Raw genomic sequence first — 23,971 nt, forward strand, 5'->3', positions numbered from 1 at the left:
AAAGGGATCTAATTACCTTGAGTTTTCTTCCTCGGCTTCTGACGCAAGGGAACCTGCTGGAGATGCAGGAAGGAAAGAACAGAGGCAATTTCTGATTGTGTTGTAACATTTGTAAAGAGAGAAGGAGGGAGGGGGTGGCAGTGTTTATGAGCTGGGTGGATTCTAAAAAAAAAAAAAAGAAAGAAAAGAAAGAAAGAAACTCTCCAAGCAGAGCTCAAGGGGAGCTACGAGCTGAGGCACAGAATGTGCTAATTAGAATCGATGTGCATTGAGTGAACCTGGAAAAAGGTAACAGGGCATTTATCTGTCAAGCTTCCTGTTTCCTCCCACAAGCAATTCTCGCTACTACTTGGGTTAGTGAGGGCACGGCACCGTGCTTGATGAAGTTTTAGAAAATCATGAAATACTTTACCTATACATTTTTGTGAAAGAAGAAACAATATTTCTTTTCTCTCTTGATTTCTAAATAATTGTTTCTATCTCAAGCTGTTAAATGCTCACATCAGACTAATTTCATGGAGGGTTCTAGCTACACCATGAAAATTAAACAGACTGGGAAAAGAAATTCCTTATCTCTTCTTGTGTGACCTCAGGGATTCTAAGCCTCCTGATGAGGAATCTCTTATTTGCAACCAAATTTACATATCTCGTTCTATCTTTATCTCTGAATATTTCTCATGTTTTATAGACAATAAATATTCAAATATTCAAATCAGACATGATGATATATATAAAATACACACATTTTCCACAACATATTTTCACCGTCATGTAAAATCAGATTCCCAGACAAAACTAGAAACCTCAAAGAAAAAAATATGCTTACAAATGTCTCTCTGTTTTCTCTCCTCTCTCTCTCTCTCTCTCTCTCTCTCTCTCTCTCTCTCTCTCTCTCCTCTCTGTCTCTCTCTGCTGCAAATATTACAGAGAACTTTAGCTTTAAAATTTTTTATTTTTCTCTACAGCATCTAAGGTTTAGATCACTTTCATTTATTGTTAGCAAGCAGAGACTTTAACATTTGAACATGCAATGAAAGTAGCCCTAACAGCTGGTAGGTAATCTCGGGAATTCTATGGTACTCTAGATGCAGCCCGCTAGTAGTCCACATCTCTAACTACTGATGTATATGTAATTCTGCTGTATGTTTGGTCAGAGAATACGATCTACAGTAGGATAGAATTTTTAAAGCCACAGGTCCAGAATTAACAAGGAGCTATATACCCAAAAAAGTCACTCTAGACCTACTTCTTCATTTGCAAAATCAAGAGACTTACAGAAAATCCTCAGGAGGCTGAGACAGGAGGATTCTCGCTTGACTAGGGACAGAATGGACTATAGAGCAATATGTGTGTGTGCATGTGTGCACATATGTGGATATATACATACATATATATATATATATATATATGTATATATATATATATATATATATATATATGAATTCTAATTCCATAAGACTCAAGGAGAGCTGCCAAGATTTATTTGGGGGAAAAAATCATGTTTCTTTGAATAATCACATATCAGTGCATCATGGAAATATGCAAAGATAAGCAAACATTCAATGACTAAAACTCCCCATTGTAGAGTAAGCATGACCTGTGTTTCCCTCAGCGGGGAGGATAGAGTTAAGGTTAAATTGTGTTTCTTCAGGGATACAAAACCAGTGAAATCCTGACCTGGCTTTTTATTTTATGATCAACTTTTCTGTCCTTGGATCATTGATTGATCTCTTTCAGGATAATGTTTAAGCAAACTCAATTTGTGTCAATCATGACACGCTAGTTAAGTCTCAACATTATCATATTAAGGGGCTCATCTCCCTCCATTTCCCAAATATTTTCCACACTGCCAGCTCCTTGGTCTAAGATCCAGGCTGTTCTTTGGTCTCTGGGCTTTTTTTTTTTCTTTGTATGCCAAAATCCTGAGATCAGTAAACCCAATTAGCACCTACTGGCTATGTAATGCAGGTCAAATTGAGAGCTAGGGTTAGGATAAAGCGAGTAAAGGATATATGGTAAGGTTTGGGAAATCTAGGGTCCGAAAGAGCAATGCTGTAACTGAGGACGGGGAGGGAAGAAAGCAGAGGTGTCCAAGCTTATTCCTAGAAGGCTGGAGCCCCAGGTAAACAAGATGAAACTGCATCACTTCAAACAACAACAGCTCTTAAAAAAGAACAACAAAATGGGAACCAATGCCTAGGGGTCAGCTATGCAGTCCTAGAAGGGAAGAGCAGAAGCAACTTTCATTCCGTGGCTCCTCAACCATGGAGAACAGGGAACTGAGCCTCTCCACTGGGAAGTTGTTAGCCGTCCCCCCCACACACACACACACCCCACACACACACTGGTAGCTCTTCGTCTCTGCCATCAAGCCATCAAGCCTACAGTGGCTTCCAGGTAAATAAATCCCCAAGTCAAAATGTGTCTTTATTTCTCCAAAGACCAGCTGGATTCTTGTGCCTAGCATGGGTTGAGAGTTAGGAATCCATATCAGGTCAAAACAGCCTCCACCCAGCAAAGTGTTCCATCCCTCCCAGCAAGCTCCTTGTGATTCAAGCCTGCCCTGATAGTCCTCCCACAAAGCAAACTGGCTGTTCAAGTGTTTTCCCCTAGCCAGAAGCAGGCTGCACATTAGAGAAATAACAAATTACCAAGGGTTTCGGTTTCACTTGATAGATGTGCGTTTGAAACCCCAACTGCTCTACAAGAAGGAATAAAAACAACCTCTGAAAAGATTACTGAGTCTAAGACACATTTTCCTCCTCACAACAGGAAGTGGAACCCATGAACTAGTCAGTTTCAAGACCTTCATGTGGCTTTCTCACTGAGTAGGTGAAAACATGAACAGCCGCTTGAGTGTTTTATGGGACGATTCCGACCGTCACGGACATTTAGAGTTAACTTAGATATTCCTCCCAACTTATTTTTTTCCTGTTTGAATGTTATAAAGAAAACTGACCACTTACTTTAAAACTCTAAATTTTCCCTAAAATAGATCTAAAATTGGGGGGGGGGGGGTGGCAGAGAGATTCTCATTGGAGATGCATAGATAATCTTTATTAAAGAAAAGTGTACTTTGGCTTTGGGAAGATGGCTCAAATGTTTCATTTGAGGGCCAAGTAGAAGGCTCAGTCAATAAAGTGCTTGCCGTACAAGCATAAGGACCTCAGTTAGATGCCCAGAAACCAGATTAACCAGGTATGGTGGTGTATTTATAATGTCAACTATAGGGAGGCAGAAACAGGCAGATCTCTGGAACTTGCTAAGCAGTCAGGTTAAGCCTACTCAGCGAGTTTCAGGCCAATGCAAGACTCAAATAACAAGATATATTCTTCCGGAGGAATACTACCTGAGGTTGACCTCTGACCTCTACCTACACATCTATGCACATATACATGCATACACACACATGCACGTTCAGTGATCCTGGTCACTGAATTATATAAAATTTTATAGTGATACATTGATATTCTAGTTTCATGTCTGCTATTGTGGTAAAAACAACATGGTCAAAAGGAGCTTCAGGGAGAGGGGTGTGTTTGAACTTGTAATTCAAGTGTAAGCCATCACCGTGGAGGAGGTCGCAGTTGCAGGAGCATAAAGCAGTTGGTCGCATCGCATCTACAGCCAAGAGTAGAAAGAAATAAGTGCAGACATGCTCACTTGCTTCCTTGTGCTCAGCACACTCGTCTACAGATCAGGAACCCAGCCTAGAGAATGGTGCTGCCCATGGTGGGCTGGGTTTTTCCACATCAGTTTACTGAAGGCAATCCCCACATACATGCTCCAGGCCAGCCCTAAGTAGACAATCCCTGATTGAGATTCTCTTCCCAGATAATTACAGATTGTATTAAGTTCGCAGTTAAAGCTAAGCAACGAAGTGGACACGTGGTTCTTCATTTGCAGGCACACTGGCTTTCAGCATCTGCCAGTTTGGGTAGTATATTCCTTACATGCCTGACAATATAAACTACCATTACTTACTAACTAAGTGACCAAAACCTTGGCGTTTCGGGTTCTGCACAAATACTTGACATTTCCACAAGTATTTTTCTATATTGTTGGAAAACTAAACTCAACTTTTTAGAAAAAATTGTAAGGCACTTGATCAGCAAAAACTTACCTATGATAATACACTTAAAACTGTGCTTAGCTTTTTCAGAACACTAACCACTTAGACATCATGCAATAGCAAACATGGATGAAAATCTCTCTCTGGTAGGGAACAATGGAGACGGGTAGGGGGAGTTTTAGTTGGGGTATGATTTCTTGGAAAAGCTAAAGAATAGCAAAGGACTCAACGTTAGGTAAGAACTCAGAGAAGCTGGGCGGCAGTGGTGCATGCCTTTAATCCCAGTACTCGGGAGACAGAGGCAGGCGGATATGTTTGAGTTTGAGGCCAGCCTGGTCTATAAGAGCTAGTTCAGGACAGGCTCCAAAAGCTACAGGGAAACCCTGTCTCAAAAACCAAAAAAAAAAAAAAAAAAAAAAAAAAAAGAACCCAGAGAAAGACCAGTACATAAATGATAAAGCAATGAAAAGGTCCCCCTGAAGAAAACTGAATGGGAATACCCAGGGTCAAACTCAAGAAAAGAGTATCATGAAAAGGAGGGAGAAACTCCAGAGAAACGTTGGTCCAAGCCACCAAATTGTGTTGCTTTAAAGGGAAAGGTTTGTTGGAGCTTTTCTGTGTTATTATTTTTCTCACCACCGTGACACACTATCTGATAAGAGGAACTTAACCGGGAGGGGTTATTTGGGCTCACACAGTTTCAGGAAATACATCATGAGAGAGAACATAGAGTGCAACAGTTAGGTCTTAGGCAACAGGAGCTTAAGACTGTCACTGCAGGCCAGGAAACAAAGATCTGTGACAGGAAGCAGCCCATCACCCTCGGGGTTAACCCCTAGCAGCCTACTGAGAGTGGGGAGGTCTTGGGCCTCAAGAATTCTACACCCTCACCAAACTGTGACCAGATGGAGACCATGTGTTCAAGCACACAAGTCTGTGTGGGACTTTTCAGATTTAGACCAGCACGGAAATATTGGCTACATAGTCTTAATACTGTTCAGAGCTATGAGACACATTCCAGCAGGTTCCGGGATGAGTGTGAACCAAGGAAGGATACACAACATTGATGACTACTGAAAAGAGGAGATAGGACAGTACCAGGAGAGCTGAAGGCTGTGATGGATAAAGCTACCTGCTTTCTCTCAAGCCAAACTCATTGTGCTCGGGGAACGATGCACACTTGGCAGCAGATTGGCGGGACAGTGCAAGGTGCTTTGGCTACCCCATATCCTGAAGTATTGAATGTCACACTGCTCTTTATCCTTTTCTTATTTTGGACCATTTTGAAGAAAATAAAATAGAAATACTGCAGTCTCTCCAAGTCCCTCCCCTAATCCATTTCTCTCTCCGTCGTACCAGATTACTCTACAATGAGCATGTTTTCATGTTACATGTTAGTGACTGTGATAGTTACACACTAGCACTAGTGTGGGCATCTCCCCTTACTTCTCTTTAATGCCTTTTCCATGTTGACGTATGTAGCTCTAGCTCATTTACAGTGTGACAATTAAAAACGTTCTGTGATTTCTTTATCCAATTGTTTAATAATGCGTGTTTACGCTTTGACAGTTTGCGCTATCAGCTATAAATAGGCAGTTAACAACTCTGTGTAAATAAACATTGTTGGTATACATGCATGTTACTCTAGGCTTGGTATCAATCTGAACTGGAATTGCATGGTGACAGGACAGGTGTCTCTTCAAGTATTTAGCTATTTTCAAAGTGCTTTCGGTGCCCATTGATAATACCTCATGAAACATACAATTTTTTTAAACTTCTTATTATGTTGTGTGTGTGTGTGTGTGTGTGTGTGTGTGTGTGTGTGTGTGTGTGTGTACGAGGACAACTTGCAGGAGTCAGTTTTCTTCTTCACCATGTGGGTTCCAGGATTGTCGGGTTTGGTGGCATCTGATGCTTGGCTGAGGAGAGAACTCAGTCTATGAAAAGTCTACTTCCTAAGCATGGGACTCTCAGCTTGATTCCCACCACCCATGTAAAACTCTGGCATGGGTAGCATGTGCCCATAATCTCAGCCCTGTGGAGAGGGAGACAGAAAGGTACCTGAGGCTTGTTGATAATGAGGCAGGCCTACTTGTTAAGCTCCAGGTCAGTGGGAGATTCTGGATAATTTCTAAGGTCGAATGTTCAAGGGTGGCTTCCACACGCACACACACACAAAACACACACATACACACATACAGTTCAATATTGATTTTATCTCACATATAAAGCTTTCTATTTCAAGAATTCTATCTTCTTTTTTAATATTACTAAATAATTTCAAGATCCATTTACTTTTCCATTTGGATCAACATTTTGAAAGACTACAAAACTTTAAAAAATATTCTTAGTACCCCATCCTTGATTTGTTCATTAGAGTTTAAAATTCCTAACTCACTGGGTGGTGGTGGCACACACCTTTAACGCCAGCACTTGGGAGGCAGAGGCAGGAAGATCTCTGAGTTTGAGGCCAGCCTGGTCTACAGAGTAAATTCCAAGAAAGCCAAGGCTACACAGAGAAACCCTATCTCAGAAATCAAAAAGGAAAAAATGAAAAAAAAAAGGATTCTTAATTCAAAATTATATCTCCTATTTTTATTGCAGATCCTATCTTTCTTGGCACTATTTTAAATGTGTTTTGAAATTTTTCTTTACTCAGCATGGACTGTTATAACAGAAAACCACAGACTGGTTGACTTAAAAAAATAAAACAAAATGTTATCTTAGTTTTAGAACCTGGGATAGGTAAGGTCGAGTTGTTAACAATGGTGATGACCTCTCCCTGATCTTAATATATCCTCACATGTCCAATAAGAAATTCATCTTTCTCAGATAAGGGCTAATAAGGGCACAACTGTCCTTCATGAGGGCACCACTCTCAGGACCTATAATCTTTCAACACATCTCTTAACAGCATCCCAACTTGAACTAGATTGGGACTTTGGCATGAAAATGTGGCAGAGAGAGGATATACACATATTGTCCATTAAAAAAATGTACGTTTGTAAAATGCCCCTCCCCCTTCTCCTCCTTCCTGTCCGCATCTCTCTCCTTTCCCCCCAGGTGACTTCAGATTGCCTCTCCTTAATGAAAGCTAGCCCTACAGTCACTTGAAATCCTGGTTAGGAATCTTGCATACCCAGCTCCTCATCCAAACCTCTTTGGTTCCTGGTTTTGAGCATTTCCTTCCTTCCTAAGATGGCCAAATGTGGTCTCTCTTTTTTGTTTCTCCTCCATCCACAGCCCTGTTCATACAGAGGGAACCTCTGTTTGCCGCTCTCACCAGTCAGTGAACCCCGCTTGCCCCACACTTACTGGCTGTTTTTCACCCCTTCTGAACTTGCCATAGACACAAGCTTCTTTTAGATCACCACCCAGGTACCCATCAGGCCCTTGGCTTCAGTAATACCTACTACTTTTCGAGTTTGATTTTCAGACCTGATTAACCAGTCTTTGGTTCTAATGGTAACTCCTAGTCTTTCTGTTTCTCTTGTCTACCGTTGATATTTGTCTGAAGGAAACTAGAGTGTTGCTGAGTGAGAACTCGGAGCCACATGCTTGTATAGAAGTCACAGATTTCATTTATAGTAATCTATCTTTAAATTACAATTGAAATGCCAACCTACTGACTTTTCTAGTCATACCACCAAATACCTCCTTTCTGTCCTAAAACCCTAATTGTTTCTATATCCTGAAGAATCTCAAGCACTTTAACAACTCAGCTCTGTTAATGCCTTTCCTTCCACTGCCTCTCCTGGTTAAGCTAATCCTTTGAGACCCTGTCAAGCACCACTTCTACGTGAAGACTTCTCTGGCTTCAGAAGGCAGTTAATAAGCTCTTGTACATATCTTAACTTCGTTCAGTGTTCTTTCTTTGTCGTCGTTGGAATGGCTGCTATATCTGACCTCCCAAGGTCCTTGTTGGCATGTCCTGTTCTGCTCTCTGTTTCACAGATGAGGAACCTCACCTCTGTGGCTAACTTACAGATCACTTAGAACTAGTGGGTCAGGCAAGGTCTTTTGCTCATCTGTGTGCAACTTTGCTTCAGTCTCCAATCTTGTCGGCATGTGCTGCTGGGGCCTCTGAAATTGGTATCATGATGTAAAGGTTTATCACTCTGTGTGGCTCACAAGGATGTGTGTTATAGTAAGTCTGCCCACCCGAGATTCAACCCAGAACTGTGAGTCACTTCTGCGGCCTTTCTTCCAGCCCACACATGTGCCTACTCACTGCCCTGGCCAGGTTGCCTCCCAGGTTCTGGTGAGCCTCCCATCCATATACAATTCTACTACTGCTGCCTTTGTCAAAGCCTCATTTTGTTCTGTCTGAAACTAATAGTACATCACACTCAACCTCACCACCTACAGCGTAGACCTTGGACAGCCTGAGTAACCATGATGGCCCTACTAAAAATACTTCAGCTCATAATTGGCTCCTCGCAGTCAGGCTGAGCCTCTGCCCAAGACTTCAAGGCAGAACCACTGTTCTTGTAGACATATTACACTCAAAGTCTAGTACCTAGCCTAGCGTCTGGCACAAAGCAATCAAAACATTATGCCGCATATCAATTTTTGCTTCCTGTGATGGTTGTAGTAAGAAGGGTGAGCTGACAAACATCTGGAAGGGCTCCTGCTGCTGGATTTCTCTGAACTGCAAAATACTTCCACTGGAAAAGGAGATTGGTGATGCTCAGCAATCTAAAAGCTACCCCAGTGCAATTATTGCTCTGAAATGGGTACATTTTTAGGTAAAAACTCCTCTGAGATTAACTGGCACTGAACTTCAGCCCACCTAGAGAGTGGCCTCAGTTCTCTTTTGAATATAAAATGGGCTTGCTCTAGGCACACCTCCAGCTGTACCTAACATACTTTTTCCTCAAAAATCACAATGCCCTTTTCAGCACATCTCAACTGTCCCATCTAAGTACTGAGAATTTGGGACCCGAGATGGTCTCCTGTGACAGATGCCAAAGGAACAGATGTTTTCTAACGGTGAGTAGCAAGCATCTCCCACCCTGCCCATTAACCTATCTCTAGTGGCCCATGGAGTCTTCCTAACTGAGGCCCTGTGGGAGTAGATGTGTGACCCAGTCTCCAGGGCCTGGTCTGTGTATCAGACTCATAGAGAGCAGTGCTGGCTCCATCGCTTCAGCGTAGGTTTGTGCTGATGTCACCTACAACACGAAACTGCCAATTCGGTTTCGCATCCTTTCACATGATCTAACATGAGAACTAAGCTTCTCACTTCACCATAACTATGACCACATCCCTGGGCTCATTTCACAGCCCAGAGAAAGGAAAGGTAACATAGGCTTCTTAAAGACAGGGGTCTAAGACAGTGACTGTCATAATCATGTAAAAACTAGGCAATAAATGCTTTATGCATCGCGGGCCAATACAGAGCCTTCCATGAAGTCAACACAGGAAGTAGCAGAAGAGATGAACTCCCCACACACCAGACCACTCGGTCCAGACAGCATCAAGGAACACAACCGCTGAGTCAGACACAATGACCGCTGGAACAAAGGAACACCACAATGACAGTACCTGACATTTTGTCTTCTGGCAGTCTTCAGCGAAGGAAAGACAGTTAATAATCCTCTAGAAAACACAGTCATACAGCTTTGAACTGAGTTAATGGAGGTGAATTCACCAGAAGAATGCCATCAAGGAAGACAGCCTGTGAGCTCACATCAAATGCTTGGAAAAAGAAAGACCCAGGCCTAAGAGGATGTACAACAAACAACAGTATAGGTGTGGCTGATCCAGTGAGCATCAACACAGAGTGACAGACGACCACCTTGAGTGGCAAAGCCAATCACACAGGGCCTTGTAAATTGTGTTCTAAACTGTCAGGCTTACAGGAAGTCCAATGGGTAGCCACCAATCAAATGTACACTAGTACGTACCACCATGAGAACTACAGTTAAGATAATCCACTCTGTCTCTCATTCTCCATGATGAGTCTGAAGTCATCAATACCACTGCCAAAGAAGCTCCCTTGCCCCTCTACAGTCAGTAGCAGCATGGATCATGAAGTTCCACTCGGTTTCTGGTGACAGTATGGACCACGGACATCCACATGGCCTCCGGTATCAGCCATGGACCCCAGCATGGTCTTTGGTAGCAGTACAAACCAAAGATATCAATATGGCCCTTGGTTGCAGCAAGAACCGTGGACACCATCATGGCCCTTAGCAGCAATAGAGGTCATAGACTCTAGATCTCTAGAGGTCATAACAGTAGAGGTATGGACTCAGGTGACAACATAAACCACCACTACCACCCACATCTCCCCAAAAAGAAACAGTCTAGACAGGAAGCCATTGAAGAGGACTCTTAAAAATTGTGATGGAATTCTGAAGAGTAGCTTTATGTAGTTGATGGCTTTAGGGGTGGGGGGGTGAGGAAGAACTCACTTTTCTTTCAGGGGCTGGCCACTGAGAGTTTGATCATGCTCCAGTGAGTATATGGGCAACACAAATTGAACTTTGTATTTTCTTTTAATTTTTATTTTCTCCTGTTTTTCTTTGGTGGAGGTCACAAGGGAAGAGGGGTGAACCTGGAAAGACTGGGAAGGGAATGTGTTCAGGGAGCATTATGGGAAACTACCAAACAATCAATCAAAATATTATTGGGAAGATAAAGAAAAAAGAAAACCTACTCTGGTATTTAGGTGCCTGGTAGACTGAGAGGAAGAGGGGCCACCGGGAAAGCCCAATAGAAGAGGGAAAGGCAAGGGTCACTCTACAGAAGGAGCGTCACCAAGAGGGAAGTCTTAGAACTTGGTGAGTTGATTATTCCAGGTTCTAACCCCAGCTTTTGCTTTTAAAAAAATCCACTCTTTTGTTCCGAAGAGAAAACAGAATACTGTCAGGTTACAAACAACCCAGCTTAGCCAAAGTGAGTAACATTTACACATAACTAAATTTCAAACACTTAAATCTAGTTTTAAGTTGTGGACACCGTTTATTGTACAAGTCCCAGTGATGAACCGTCTGGCTAGGAGCACCTGTCTTCTTTTTCTCCAAGAGACGGTGAGCTGTTCATCTTTGCACTCCCGCCCCAGGCAGAGTGTTCAGCCCATGAAGGCTCAGCAAACATTAGTTTAGGGGAAATGAAGAGTAATCCGGGATCTGATTAGGTCAAATGTATCAACTAAACCTTGTGAAATGAGTGAGGCAAAAATAGGTCGCCTCTGCCACCTCTGACTTCGGGAACAAATGATAGCAGAAAATTGAACGAATTTTCTGAATGGATAAAGGAGGGTAAAAGCCAAGGCTGCTGGGAAAAATGCTTAAGAGCTGTGCTAATAGAGCTCCCCAGTGCCTGTGGCACTGAGAAAAACGAGAGGAAAATAGAGCCAGAGGGGAAGCTGGGCTGAGGTGGGCTGCAGTGCAGGGGGGCTCAGAGAATGAGAAATTCCATAAATAGCCAGTTTCCACTAAAGAACAGAATTCACTGGTGTCCAGGACCAAGGGAAGTGGGACACATGCCATAGTGATGATCGCTCTAGGTCAGGGGTCACACAGATGACCCAGGAGACCTCTGGTAATCCCACCAGCCATTTTCTTCTAGTCCTATTTTTTAAAGATGTGAACATCTTAATTGATCTGTCTTAGGTAGGGTTTCTGTTGCTGTGGAGAGGCACCATGACCATGGCAACTCCTATAAAGGAAAATATTTCATTGGAGCTGGCTGACAGCTCAGAGGTTCAGTCCATTATTGTCATGGCAGGAAGCATGGCAGCGTGCAGGCAGACATGGTGCTGGAGAAGGAGCCAAGAGTTCTAAGTCTGGGTTGGCAGGCAGCAGAAAGAGAGCGAGAGCCACCTGGCCTGGGTTTGAGATTCTGAAACCTCAAAGCCCACCCCCAGAGACACACTTCCTCCAACAAGGCCACTTCAGTACAGCAAGGCCACATGTCTTAATCCTTTCAACTAATGCTGCTGTCTATAAACCCATAGGGACCATTCTCATTCAAACGATCACATTATCTGAAGTCAGTTAAATTTCTAGTTCTTATCTAAGACAAACACCAACAGATAATAGATTCTGGATGCATATTAAATGAATATTTTTATTTTTTAATTAGTATACACGATTAAGTTTCATTGTGGCATTTTCAAACAAAACTTGTTTCTTGTCGCCATCCCTGTCTACGCTCTCTTCCCCATCCCCTCCCTGCTTTGAACTCTTCCTCTCACCTCCTACCTAACTTCCTTTTCTGTTTTCATGTCCCATGTGTCTTATCATCCTCCCCCACTTCAACACCTTTTCACTTTTCATTTTATTTCTGGTCTCAGAGCCTATATCCACTCCACACTTACACCCACAAATACATACAAACCTCACAGGCAAGCTCATGTATGAGAGAGAACATGTAATCTTTATTTTTTCTTCTTTCTAGACTTCCATGAATATTTCCGTGTTAGATGGGTTTATATTACCTTAGCTCTCTCTATTTCTCTCCACATGTAAAATTAATTTCTCCCAGTTGGAAAATTATATCCTTTCAGTGCAAAAGTTGAAGTAATACAAGGGTCATGTTATTATTCAAGGACCTAGCAAAACCGTTAGTGTTTCATTCTGTCTTCTGTTTCTCTGTCCATATAACACATACACATATGCCTGTAAGTACACACATTTTTTTCTTTGAACTTCGAGGGATGGAAGGATGGTTCGGCAACCACAGGCAGTTGCCAGCAAGCCTGACCACTAATCTCCAGGACCCACATAGTCAAATGAGAGAACGAACTTAAACAAGCTGTCCTCTGGCTCCCATACTCCCACCTTGGTAGTGTGCCAGTGTGCATGGGTGCACCCACACACACACAAATGAATAAATACATTCAAGACTAGAAGAGTATTTAAGTGCTGATGGATGGAACAGCCGGGAAATATACTTGCAACAAAGTCTGGTGATCTGAATTCTATCCCCAGAACACACAAAATGAGAGAGCAGAACTGATGTCCTCAAGTTGTCCTCTGACCCACCAGCGTGTGCGTAACTACACAAATGTGCACATAAACACACACACACACACACTGACCTCCTGACTCTTCCTCCACACACCTATGATACTCATTTCTTTTCGCCCTTTTTGGCTGCAGAAGGTTTTTGGTAATACCCTGTACGTCTCATGCTCTCTCGGCTTCCAGCAGAAACCCTCCCAACAGCACTCTACTTATTCTCCTTCTTTTCCTGTTACCTCCACTGTGACAGCTCACATCTCTGACATTAAAAACCTCCATCCTTACACCCAAGTGACTGCCTCTCTCTGGCCTTCATTTTAAACGGTGATTCTACAAACCTGATGGTACATACCTTGACTATACTCTGTGTTTTCATTTTTGCTTTTCTGCCCTGTCTGTTAAAGTTTGCACTATTTCTTATGACCGGGAAGCTTTTCCTATCATTTAGAATTAGATCAGTTTTAAAGTATGCTCACTGTTGCATGCCTGGGAAATGAAGGGCTCAGAAAGCCAAAGAGAGGACTTACCAGATGCCCTGCCTTTTAGGGAGATGCACCTTCTAAGAGCTGTCCCAGGAACTCCTATCTCCATCACTATTGGGCCAACTTGCCCTGACACCTGCTGTCTAATTTGCATCAGAAAAGCATACTCACTTGCTCAATTTGGTTACCAAGTCAATGTTCCCTTCTTCTGATAATTCTTTTTTTTTTTTTCAGGCAGAGTTACATATAGTCCAGGCTCACCTGGAATTCACTATTTACCCTAAGTTTCTTATCCTCCTGCCTCCACCTCATGAGTGCTGAGGTTATAGATGTACACAATACCCAGTTTGTGGGATATTTGGATTCAAACCTAGACAAGTGCCTTACCAAGTGGACTGTGGATCCAGTCCCTGTACATCACTTCTGCATCTATGAAGTGGTCATTCAATGCATCAAAGGATGCACAACCTCCTGTACACTCCACACCCTCTCCTATTACACGGCCATATCACGATGATAAACTTACTCATTTTTCTGTGTGTAAGTTTACCCACACCAATAATACACTTGCTCGATATACTCACCCATTTCAGGCTAACCCACAGCTAAAATGTTTTTAAACAATCCACAATCGCAAAGCAATTTTTAATAGAAATTGTCCCATAAGAGTTGATAAGAGGTTTCACGATATCATAGTTACTATCTTCTCAAGTCACAAGGAGGATTTTTGTTCAGGGCCTGTTGCTACTCCTTGATCTCTGAATAGCCAGAGGTTTTAAATACTTAGAGGCCATAAGACTTGAAACCTGACAATAGAGTCATTTGATGCCACTGAAGCTAATGAAATGGAGGACAAAGAGGGACTTAGAATCAACTTGTCTATTGTTTTACTTATTCATCAAACTGGAAATAGCTAAAGCCTGGGTGTTCTGAGGGGAACTCATACTGGTACTTACATTGCCTTCCGTAGCCATAACTGGATTCAGACTGCCAGAAAAAAAAGCTAGAAAAGAAAAATATGGCAAAGAAATATAGCTTCAGTTAAGTGAAAAAAATATCCCTCTTTATGTAAAGAGAGAAGATACTGACATTATGATGGGAAAAATTCATAATAAGTACAATTTATTAATTCATTTTATCTCAAATTCAGTATATCGATGCCTTAAAATTGAATTCATAAAATAAACCCATTTTATTTAAACATCAGTATTTACAAGGTAACAAACATGATATGCATGACTTACACACTTGGCTGCATGTGGGGGGTTGGGTTTTTTTGAGATAGCAAAATATTTTGCTGTTAGTGAATATCAATATGTACATGTGGATGATATGGAATTATTTGACTATTGCTGTTATAATATCTCATAAATGCAACCAAACCCCTCGGAAAGTCCCAGCTACAATACCAAGAGAAGACTTTTTTGAATGTTGCCTACTTTGTAGTGGATTACCTAAAAAACAATACACGCCATGGCTTCAAGAAAAGCAAATAAAAGCAAAAAAAGGGACCTGGGAACCTGACCTGTGAAGTCCCAGAAGCGACCTGAAGGCCTGGAAGCAGACCACTTCCTACCCTGCCCAATGACACCAGTACACACCCATTCCTATAGGCTTCACCTCTTACTACTTGGGTCCCCCAAATCTGAAGACACCACTTTTTTTGCAACCTGTACCTATAATTCTTTAATTTATTGATAACAAGATAATAGATTTCATTTGGGTATGTTTATGCAAATATGTCATTATATATGCAAATATGCCATTATAGCTTGCTTTTTAAATGCTTTCCCTGGGCCCAGGGATCCCCCCAGTCTCTACCTCTCCAGCACAGGGATTACAAGCACATGCCACCACCCCTGGGACATTCATACAGATTCTGAGGATGGAACTGGGGTCATCACATTTTTGTGGCAAGTATTTTCTCTCCCCAGGCCTAGCTGCACTTATTATTTTCTACAAATACCATAGTTTCATTTTTCCTTATGATTGAATAAAATTCCATTGTGTATATTGATCGAGCTTTCCTTATCCATTTATCTGCTGATAGATATCTAAACTGGTTCATTTTTTAGTTACTGTGAATAAAGCCACAATTAGGCACAGATATGCATGTCTTAGATATGCACATACTACATACCTGATGGAGTATGACATTACTTTTTAATATACAAACTGTCACATCTACATAGATGCATATAAAACATTTATTTATAAAAATACAAAGGAAACACAATTGAAAGACTGACATTTTAAGCACTTAATTTATTATTTATTCACATCAAAAGCCACAAACTAGAGAAATTTGCAATGCATTTACCAAGCTCTAGTAGGAAAATAACAAACAAGAGTGAAGGAAAAGTCAAATGACTAAAATAAGTATAAAACAAAACAATATGATTCCATTAAGATTAAGCAGTGAAAGCCGGCTTTGGAAGAAGAAGAGGGCTAGAAGATTGCCATTGCAGCTGTGCTGGAGAGCAATTTGAGAGACCAGCAGTAATAATTGTAATTGTGTAACAACTGAACCTTTGACACATGACATGAAGTATCCTCAGCACTACAACACCTAGTAGGAAAAGAATTTTGCAAATATATTGCTAATTAAAAGATGGGTTGAAACAAATTTGGGTTTCTGTTTGGTCGGGTTTTGGTTTTTCCAGACAGGGCTTTTTCATGTACCCTTGACTGTCCTGACACTCGCCTTATAGACCAGCTGGCCTCCAACTCACAGAGATCCACCTGCCTCAGCCTCAACCTCCTGAGTGCTGCGATTAAAGCCGTGTGCCCCACCACTCACTGGGTCGAACTACATACAGAATTATCTATCACTAGTAATACTTGAACACCTGCAGACCCAGCACTCTGGGAGCTGAGATGAAAAGGTTACAATTTAAAGGATAGTCTGGGCTACATAGTCAGATTGTGTCTTTACAATATGTGTGTATGATAATTATTAAGAAAAATATAACCTTAGAGCTTAAAGAGATGGATCAGTGATTAGGATGCTTGCAGCTCTTTCAGAGAACCCAAGTTCATTTCCCAGCACCCATGTAGGGCGGATTCACAACCACCTGTACCTCCAGCTCCAGGGAGTCTGAAGCCCTTCCTGACCTCTGCAATCAACTACACACATTGGCCACCCAACACCCCACACACAAATAAATAAAAATAAATGTGTACGATTTTATGCAGAGCCACCCAAACATCAATGTAGTTGTCTGAATGTATTCCCAGAAAAAAAAATGTGGCTGTAGTGATTATCCATGAGAACTGGAATAGCCAATCATTTATTTTTATCACCTTCATTTATTTTCTATAATAAGCTTTTATGTGTAAAATAATAATGCTAAAAGAGACTCCTATGAATATTTTATTGATTAAGGCAATGCGTTTTTAGCATCCATTGATTGAGAAAATGCATCATACGCTAAAGATAGTTTGAAGTCAGCAGCACTTTTAGGTAAAGAGTCAAAAATAATGAAGAATAAGAGGATATTTTGAACTAGGCTAAAAGAGAAGTAAATATAGATTGGCAACTTGCTGACTGTATGAAATCTTGGGTAAGTAACTGATTTGAGGCTTCAGAACACCCATCTGTGTGATGGAGTTACATAATTCGTATTTCTTTCTTGGGGCTGGATGAAAATTAAACTATGACAGGTTTTCATAAGGCTGAAGACATGACCTAATGCATAATAAAATCTCATAAACCCTTGTATTGTAAAATATATTCATTACTCAAGCAAGAATGAATTGATGGCCAACTGTGTAAATTGTTTAATAATATATGATACAGCCCTTTCAAAGCTGTCCTTACTTATCCTGAAAGCTAATTGGCCTCTTCTTTATCGTAATACAACAGCCTACTTTTTTCTGTTTCTTAAATATGTGCTAAGTGTCAAACTCACTGGAATTTTTCTGTATCATTCTACATAATTATCAGAGTTTCTTATTTTAAAAGTACTATTATTACTCCCTTCTTAGATGAGGAAATTCAGGCAGCTGATGAGAAAAGTTGTGTCTGAACTTGAATCTAGACTTCCTGTTCATTCAGTCAGTCTCAGTCTCCTCTTCTTCTTCTTCTTCTTCTTCTTCTTCTTCTTCTTCTTCTTCTTCTTCTTCTTCTTCTTCTTCTTCTTCTTTCTTCCCCTCCCCCCAACACATAGAACTTCACTACGTTACTAGGTTTTTCTAAAACTCACTCTATATTCCATGCTAGCCTTGATCCTTCTACCTTAGCCTCCTAAGTAGTTGAGGCTTGCATCACTAAGCCCTGCACTTATCCCAGGCACTCCATGTTCCCCACAGAGCATTGCTCATAATGGTCACAGTATTATAACATCATTCTGTGGGTATACCTGTACCCTGAGTTGATCAAGAGACTATTAAATTCAATGGCCAAGGCCTGGTCTTCTCTGTGCCCCGCTGCCCACCCTAGTGAAGGACACAGTCTAAGCAAACTATTTAATGAAAGAGTTAAAAGAAGAAACACTATTTATTTGGTATGCCTTGATAAATAAATCCTGCATTATCAAATATTTTAAAAATGATTAAGACCCTAATTAAAATGTCACAAGACACTTTTGTGGGTTTAGCAGTAGTAGTAATAGTATTTTAAAGGTAGAGAGATGTCTCTCCTGGTTTAAAAGCACATACTAGTCTTTCAGAGAAGTTCAGTTCCCAGCACCCACATCAATCAGTTCACGACCATAGGTAACTACAGTTTCAAGGGATCTGACACTCTTATCTGGCCTATGCAAATCCCTGAACTCCTGTACACAAACACATAATTCACCCCCACAAAAAAGCATAACTTAAAAAGAATAAATCTTTTAAAATATTCTCAATTATTTTCGTTCAACAAAAATAAATAAAGACTCTACTTGTGCAGTCTGCTGACCATCAAAAGTAAGCATGACCAGTCATCATATGATAGCTGGCACATGCTGGCAATGTTTCAAAAGTAATTAATAGAACCTATTATGAGAAAGCTCCGAGAATGTAAGCACTCAAGGAAGGCGGAGAGTGCTGCAGAGAGTTGCCTTCTAGATACAACAGGGTTGAGCTCCATAGCTGGGATCCCCAGCACAAAAGAGGCACAAGATTGGGCTCATCAATCTTCCAGCATGAAGAGGGAAGGTGCTCACAGGATAAGCTTCTCTTTGAGGTCTTGCAGCCATTTACCAATTGCTAGAGAGAGCCTTCACCTCTCCATGAGGAGCTATGGGCAACTAATGGTTGCTGGGAGAGTTTCTTGAGCAGTGTAGGCACTGGCAAGTTGCCTAACCTTCTATAATCACTCTCACCCATGTTCCTGCAAATATCCCTAGTTAAACTCAGTGGTTTACCAATTCCAAACCAGAAAAACACATAAGTAGAAGTGGAACTGGCATAGGAGGTCCTTCTGTTTATGTGTTGCTTTTATTGGTTGATAGGGCAGAAATTAGGTAGGCAGAATAGACAGACCTGAATGCTGGAAAGAAGGCAGAGTGGCAGACACCATGGTTCTCCTGCCTGAGACGGACGCTGGTTAGAATCTTGCTGGTTAAGCCACAGTCACATGGCGATACACATTAACGGAGATAAGTTAAACTAATATGTAAGAGTTAGCCAATAAGAAGTTAGAGCTAATGGGCCAGGCAGTGTTTAAGTGAATACAATTTCTGTGTGATTACTTCGGGTGTAAGCTAGTTGGGCAGCTGGGACAAACAAAGGGACCCCTCCTCGTGCAACATGAAACCAGAAGGTTAAGTGAAAGTGACAGAGGGAAGGGGACAGAGAAGGTAATGGGTGAATGTGATCAATCACACACATATGAAAATGTCATCATGAAATTGAGTATATATATATATATATATATTATATGCTAATACAACATTTTTAAAGTACCCAATGCATTTTATTTATGTGAAAAAAAATTTAATTTTCACATAGATAAAGACCAACATAAGTTATAATCAGTTTTGAATTCTTTCAACATTCATTCAAGGTTGTGTTCTGCAGTCAGAGAGGAAAAGTTGCATCTATGTCTTTCAGTAGCTTACACTCAACAAAGATATTTATCATTGAACTTATGCCTACTGAGCAGGTATGTAATATGTTCAAGTTGCTTGTTAAATTATGTATGAATTATTAATAAAATTTTAATATTATGTGATATGTTATAATATAATAATTGGAACAATAGATCACTCAAAATTAGTTTGTATAAATAATTATTCCACTAAAAATGTTGATTAATTTTGATTTATTTAAACTTTTAGGCTGTAGCACAGATGTGAGAACTACCAACAGATAATCAACAGTTAAACATACTATGTACTAGGATAAAAGTCCAGAAGTTAAAAGAATAACTACTCAAGTTTCAGGAGAAAAGAAAAAAATGAAATTTTACAAGTCCTGAAGATTTTTTTAATGATGGAACTCATGAAATCTTTGTGGTATTTATTATTTATAAACAATTGTAGAGATTACAGTGGTCTAAAAACAACATTTTTACATGTATGATCCAGGGAAGATCTTAACCTGCGTCTGTGTCGGGTGGGAGAATCATGGCAACTCCCTGACTCGGCTTCTTTCTCCCAGCATTCTGTTCTGTCTACTCTGCTTACCTAAATTCTGCCCTATCAGGCTGAGCAGTTTTCTTTATTAACCAATGAAAGCAACAGATAGACAAATGACACTCCCACATCATATGATATAAACTTTGTGTAACAATTATAAGATGTCAGAGTATCCGCAAGTCTTTCAGGCTATTTTATAGGTGCAAAAGCAAAACTGTATCTAAATCTTAACATAGTCCACTAAAGCATGTGGATTAGGGGCAAACAGATTTGTGTTTGAATCTCAACTCCATCCCGTTCTACAGACACAAACTTGTCACTTAAGTCATCTGATCAGAGGACATCTCACCAGTTAGACAGAAATAACAACAACCAGCTCGTAGGGTTTGTGAAAACCAAATGAAACAGCTCATGTAAGCACTCAGGTGCACTGACTACTCAGTGGGTGGCAGCAGTTATCTAGAAATAGGTTTGTTATACAAAACCACTCTTCCAATTGGAATGAGCACACACCTAGGAGGTTTAGGCAGGTGTGATAATGGGTTTCATCCAATAGAACCGCTCTCACACTCCGAGGCTGATTAAAACCCCCAGCAGGATCTCCCCACAACACTATTGGAACCTGATTTCTGATCTCCAGAGTACGCTTTTCTCAGTTCTGCACGTGACAGTCATCTCAATAGTGAACACCTTAAGACCCAACAACACGTGGCATAGCCAAACGGATGATGTCATCTACATTTTTTTTTTTTTAAGTTTGAGATGTGAAACGCATTGCTTCCTGACAGGTCTGCACCTGGAGAGTAGAAAACTCAGGTCACTGTCAAATGAATCTTTGAGTCACGAAGAGTCTTTACTGACATGGACGGATGAAGACTCCTCCCATTCTGTGTTAAACACAGGCATCCTCCTTATACCAAGCACACTCTAGCTGCTTTAGAATCTGTTGGGCAAGTTAAGTTGAAAATGCCTATTCTGGTCCCGTGTCATTTTGAAACCAGGAACCAGACCAAGAATATGAGTGTGTAGCAAACAATTAAAAAAGAAGGCTGGTATGTTCAATATGTCTTCAGAACTAATGATGAAAGCTTCACTACATGCTGATGAAGGAGGGTCATCTTTCTATCTGTTGTTTCATTGGTTAATTAATAAAAAAAAAACTGCGTAGGCCCATTATATTGGCCAACCCTTAGGTGTGTAGAGTAAACAGAACAAAATACTTGAAAAAAGAAGCTGAGTCAGGAGTAGCATGATTCTCCCACTCCAGAGAGACGCAGGTTAAGATCTTTCCTGGTAAGCCAGCTCATGGTGCTACACAAAATATTAAAAATGGGTTAGGTCAATATGTAAGAGCTAGCCAATAAGAGGCTAAAACTAATGGGCCAGGCAGTGTTTAAAAGAATACAGTTTCTGTGTAATTATTTTGGGTATAAAGCTAGCCGGGTGGTGGGGACGCAGCCACGCTGCTCCTATTACAACAACATGCATTTGTAGGCTCATGAGACCTAGCAGCAGCTGTTTGATTAGGACCCACTGGACACAATACTCTTTATGATGATCAAGTTTAACATTAAAGGCCTAGAATTTTAAAGTGTCTTAAGGAGGAGACTAAGGTTGGTGACATGGCTCAACAGGTAAAAATCATTTGCTGCATGAACCTGGTAACACAGTTCAACCATTATATCCCACAGTGGGAACAGAGAACAGACACCTAACAGCTGTTCTTTGATCTCCACATGATCGCTGCTGCACTTGAGTGCCCCTACTCACACACCGTGCACACACACATACGATATGCATACACACATGCACACACGTGCCCACATATGCACACGCACATACACACAATACTAACAATAAATAAATTGTAGAAAGAACATAACTGTGACTTAGAAATTATTTTCTAATTTAAATACAGTATAGGCTAGGTTCATTCTCCTTTTCCTGGGCCTTAAGCAAAAACACTAAAATGCTAAACTAAACTTTTGAAAGCAGAAAGTAACCTGTAACCCATTTACTCTCTGATATCAATGGCTAGCATTGATGAGGGATCAGAAGAGCAACCAGGAGACTTATAGAAAGCCCAGGAACATGGGCAAACTGGGCATCCTTGCTAACCTGGGAACCAAAGGAAACAGGGCAGTGATGCACCCTTCTCATGGCCTAAGACCCAGTCATAAGAACCAAGCAGTACATAGAACAGAGAACACACCCCCCCTTGACTGACACTGGGAACATTTGTTCAGCAGGCATGTGGTGCTGATGGGCCCATCACAGTGGCACCATAGAAAGCAAAGAGGACACTCATCTTGACTCTTGTGTAAAAGCATGAGACAGGAAATAATCCATTCGTTTTAGCAATTATTGTGAAGTTTCTCCTGTCACACAGCAGAGCAGGTGTGCAGAAAGCAAATGTGGAGTGGCCTGCACTAGGGTATGAATGGTGACAGGAGGTGTGGGTTATAGGGTGGGTTATTTCTCTGGGAAACTGATGGAAAGGAAAGGGGTTTTAAACAAATTATTTCCCCTGTTTTTGTTTTTAATTTCAGTTCTATCATGCTGACTTCAACTCCCTATTTTTTTTTTTTTTACTTCAGGAAATTCTCCTTCGGGGGCTTTCTTTTCTCCACTCATGTTGCAGAATATCTTTCTGCTCTCTCCACTGTGGTGCGGAATTGACAGATGGCTATAAGAATCACAAGTTTTTTTTATAAAAACAGGAAAACTGTGATGCTTAAAATTACTTTATTTTCAACACCATTAAAATCCTGGAAACATCGTCTGGGGAGACGGCCAGGCTCCTTACAGCCTTCTCCATGTGCTCTCACAGGCATCATGAGCCCTGACAATCAAGGCTCAAGCACACAGATCTCATATACTCTGATCTGACTAAGAGAAAACTCTCCTTGCATTCAGTGTCAAACTTTGCTCTCTGCAAACCACATCACCAGAGTAACAACAAGGTAGCTGCAAGGGATTCCATAAAAACCTCCTCCATTGTACCCTGAAAGGGACCACCAAGCAGCAATGACTGTTGGCCATGCTCTGAGAGGTATGAGGCTTCTCTGAGTTCCTCGTCTTCTTGAGTTCCTTGTTCTTCTGCAGGCTTTCAGAACTCTAAACTCAAAAGGTTAAAGTCTATCCCCACAGCACACCATTAGGCTGGAGCAACAGGGTACCTACCACAGGTTGCACCTTAGAAGAAGCTTCTCCTAGTCACCAGAGCTGGAACCTGACCACTCCCTTCATGGTACATGGGGCAGACCAGTACCCTTTTTTATTTATTTATTTATTTATTTATTTATTTATTTATTTATTTATTTATTTATTTGTTAAAGATTTCTGTCTCCTCCCCGCCACCGCCTCCCATTTCCCTTTCCATCCCCCAATCAACTCCTCCTCCCTCCTCAGCCTGAAGAGCAGTCAGGGTTCCCTGCCCTGTGGGGAGTCCAAGGACCTCTCACCTCTTTCCAGGTCTAGTAGGGTGAGCATTTAAACAGCCTAGGCTCCCACAAAGCCAGTACATGCAGTAGGATCAAAACCCAGTGCCATTGTTCTTGACTTCTCAGTAGTCCTTATTGTCTGCTATGTTCAGCGAGTCCGGTTGTGTCCCATGTTTTTTAGACCCAGTCCAGCTGGCGTCGGTGAGTTCCTGATAGAACATCCCCATTGTCTCAGTGTGTGGGTGCACCCCTCGCAGTCCTGAGTTCCTTGCTCGTGCTCTCTCTCTCCTTCTGCTCCTAATTTGGACCTTGGGATTTCAGTCCAGTGCTCCAATATGGGACTCTGTCTCTTTCTCCTTTCATCGCCTGATGAAGGTTAATATCCAGGAGGATGACTATATGTTTTTCTTTGGGTTAACCTTCTTATTTAGCT

The 23,971-nt window shown here is 41.2% G+C and overlaps 1 protein-coding gene and 1 long non-coding RNA gene across 8 annotated transcripts in view; one reads left to right on the top strand and one right to left on the bottom strand.

The window, feature by feature from the left end:
• Nucleotides 1-23,971, bottom strand: part of Ipcef1 (interaction protein for cytohesin exchange factors 1) — a 147,833-nt gene that overhangs the window by 70,116 nt on the left and 53,746 nt on the right. For 3 of the 6 annotated variants that reach the window (XM_075950108.1, XM_075950091.1, XM_075950094.1), the window contains 2 exons: nucleotides 14,486-14,532; nucleotides 17-56 (listed from right to left, as the gene is read on the bottom strand). In XM_075950108.1, the coding sequence (XP_075806223.1) occupies nucleotides 17-56; nucleotides 14,486-14,503 (58 nt within the window). In that variant the 5' untranslated portion in view covers nucleotides 14,504-14,532. Of the gene's footprint in view, nucleotides 1-16; nucleotides 323-14,485; nucleotides 14,533-23,971 lie in introns of those variants that run through there. The other 3 variants (XM_075950103.1, XM_075950098.1, XM_075950121.1) reach the window with 2 other exon arrangements.
• The window catches only part of LOC142836131 (uncharacterized), a 51,120-nt gene that overhangs the window by 1,071 nt on the left and 26,078 nt on the right, over nucleotides 1-23,971 (top strand). The window lies entirely within an intron of this gene.

Source organism: Microtus pennsylvanicus, chromosome 1 (genome assembly GCF_037038515.1).
Source record: "Microtus pennsylvanicus isolate mMicPen1 chromosome 1, mMicPen1.hap1, whole genome shotgun sequence".
In the NCBI taxonomy this organism is placed as follows: Eukaryota; Metazoa; Chordata; class Mammalia; order Rodentia; family Cricetidae; genus Microtus; species Microtus pennsylvanicus.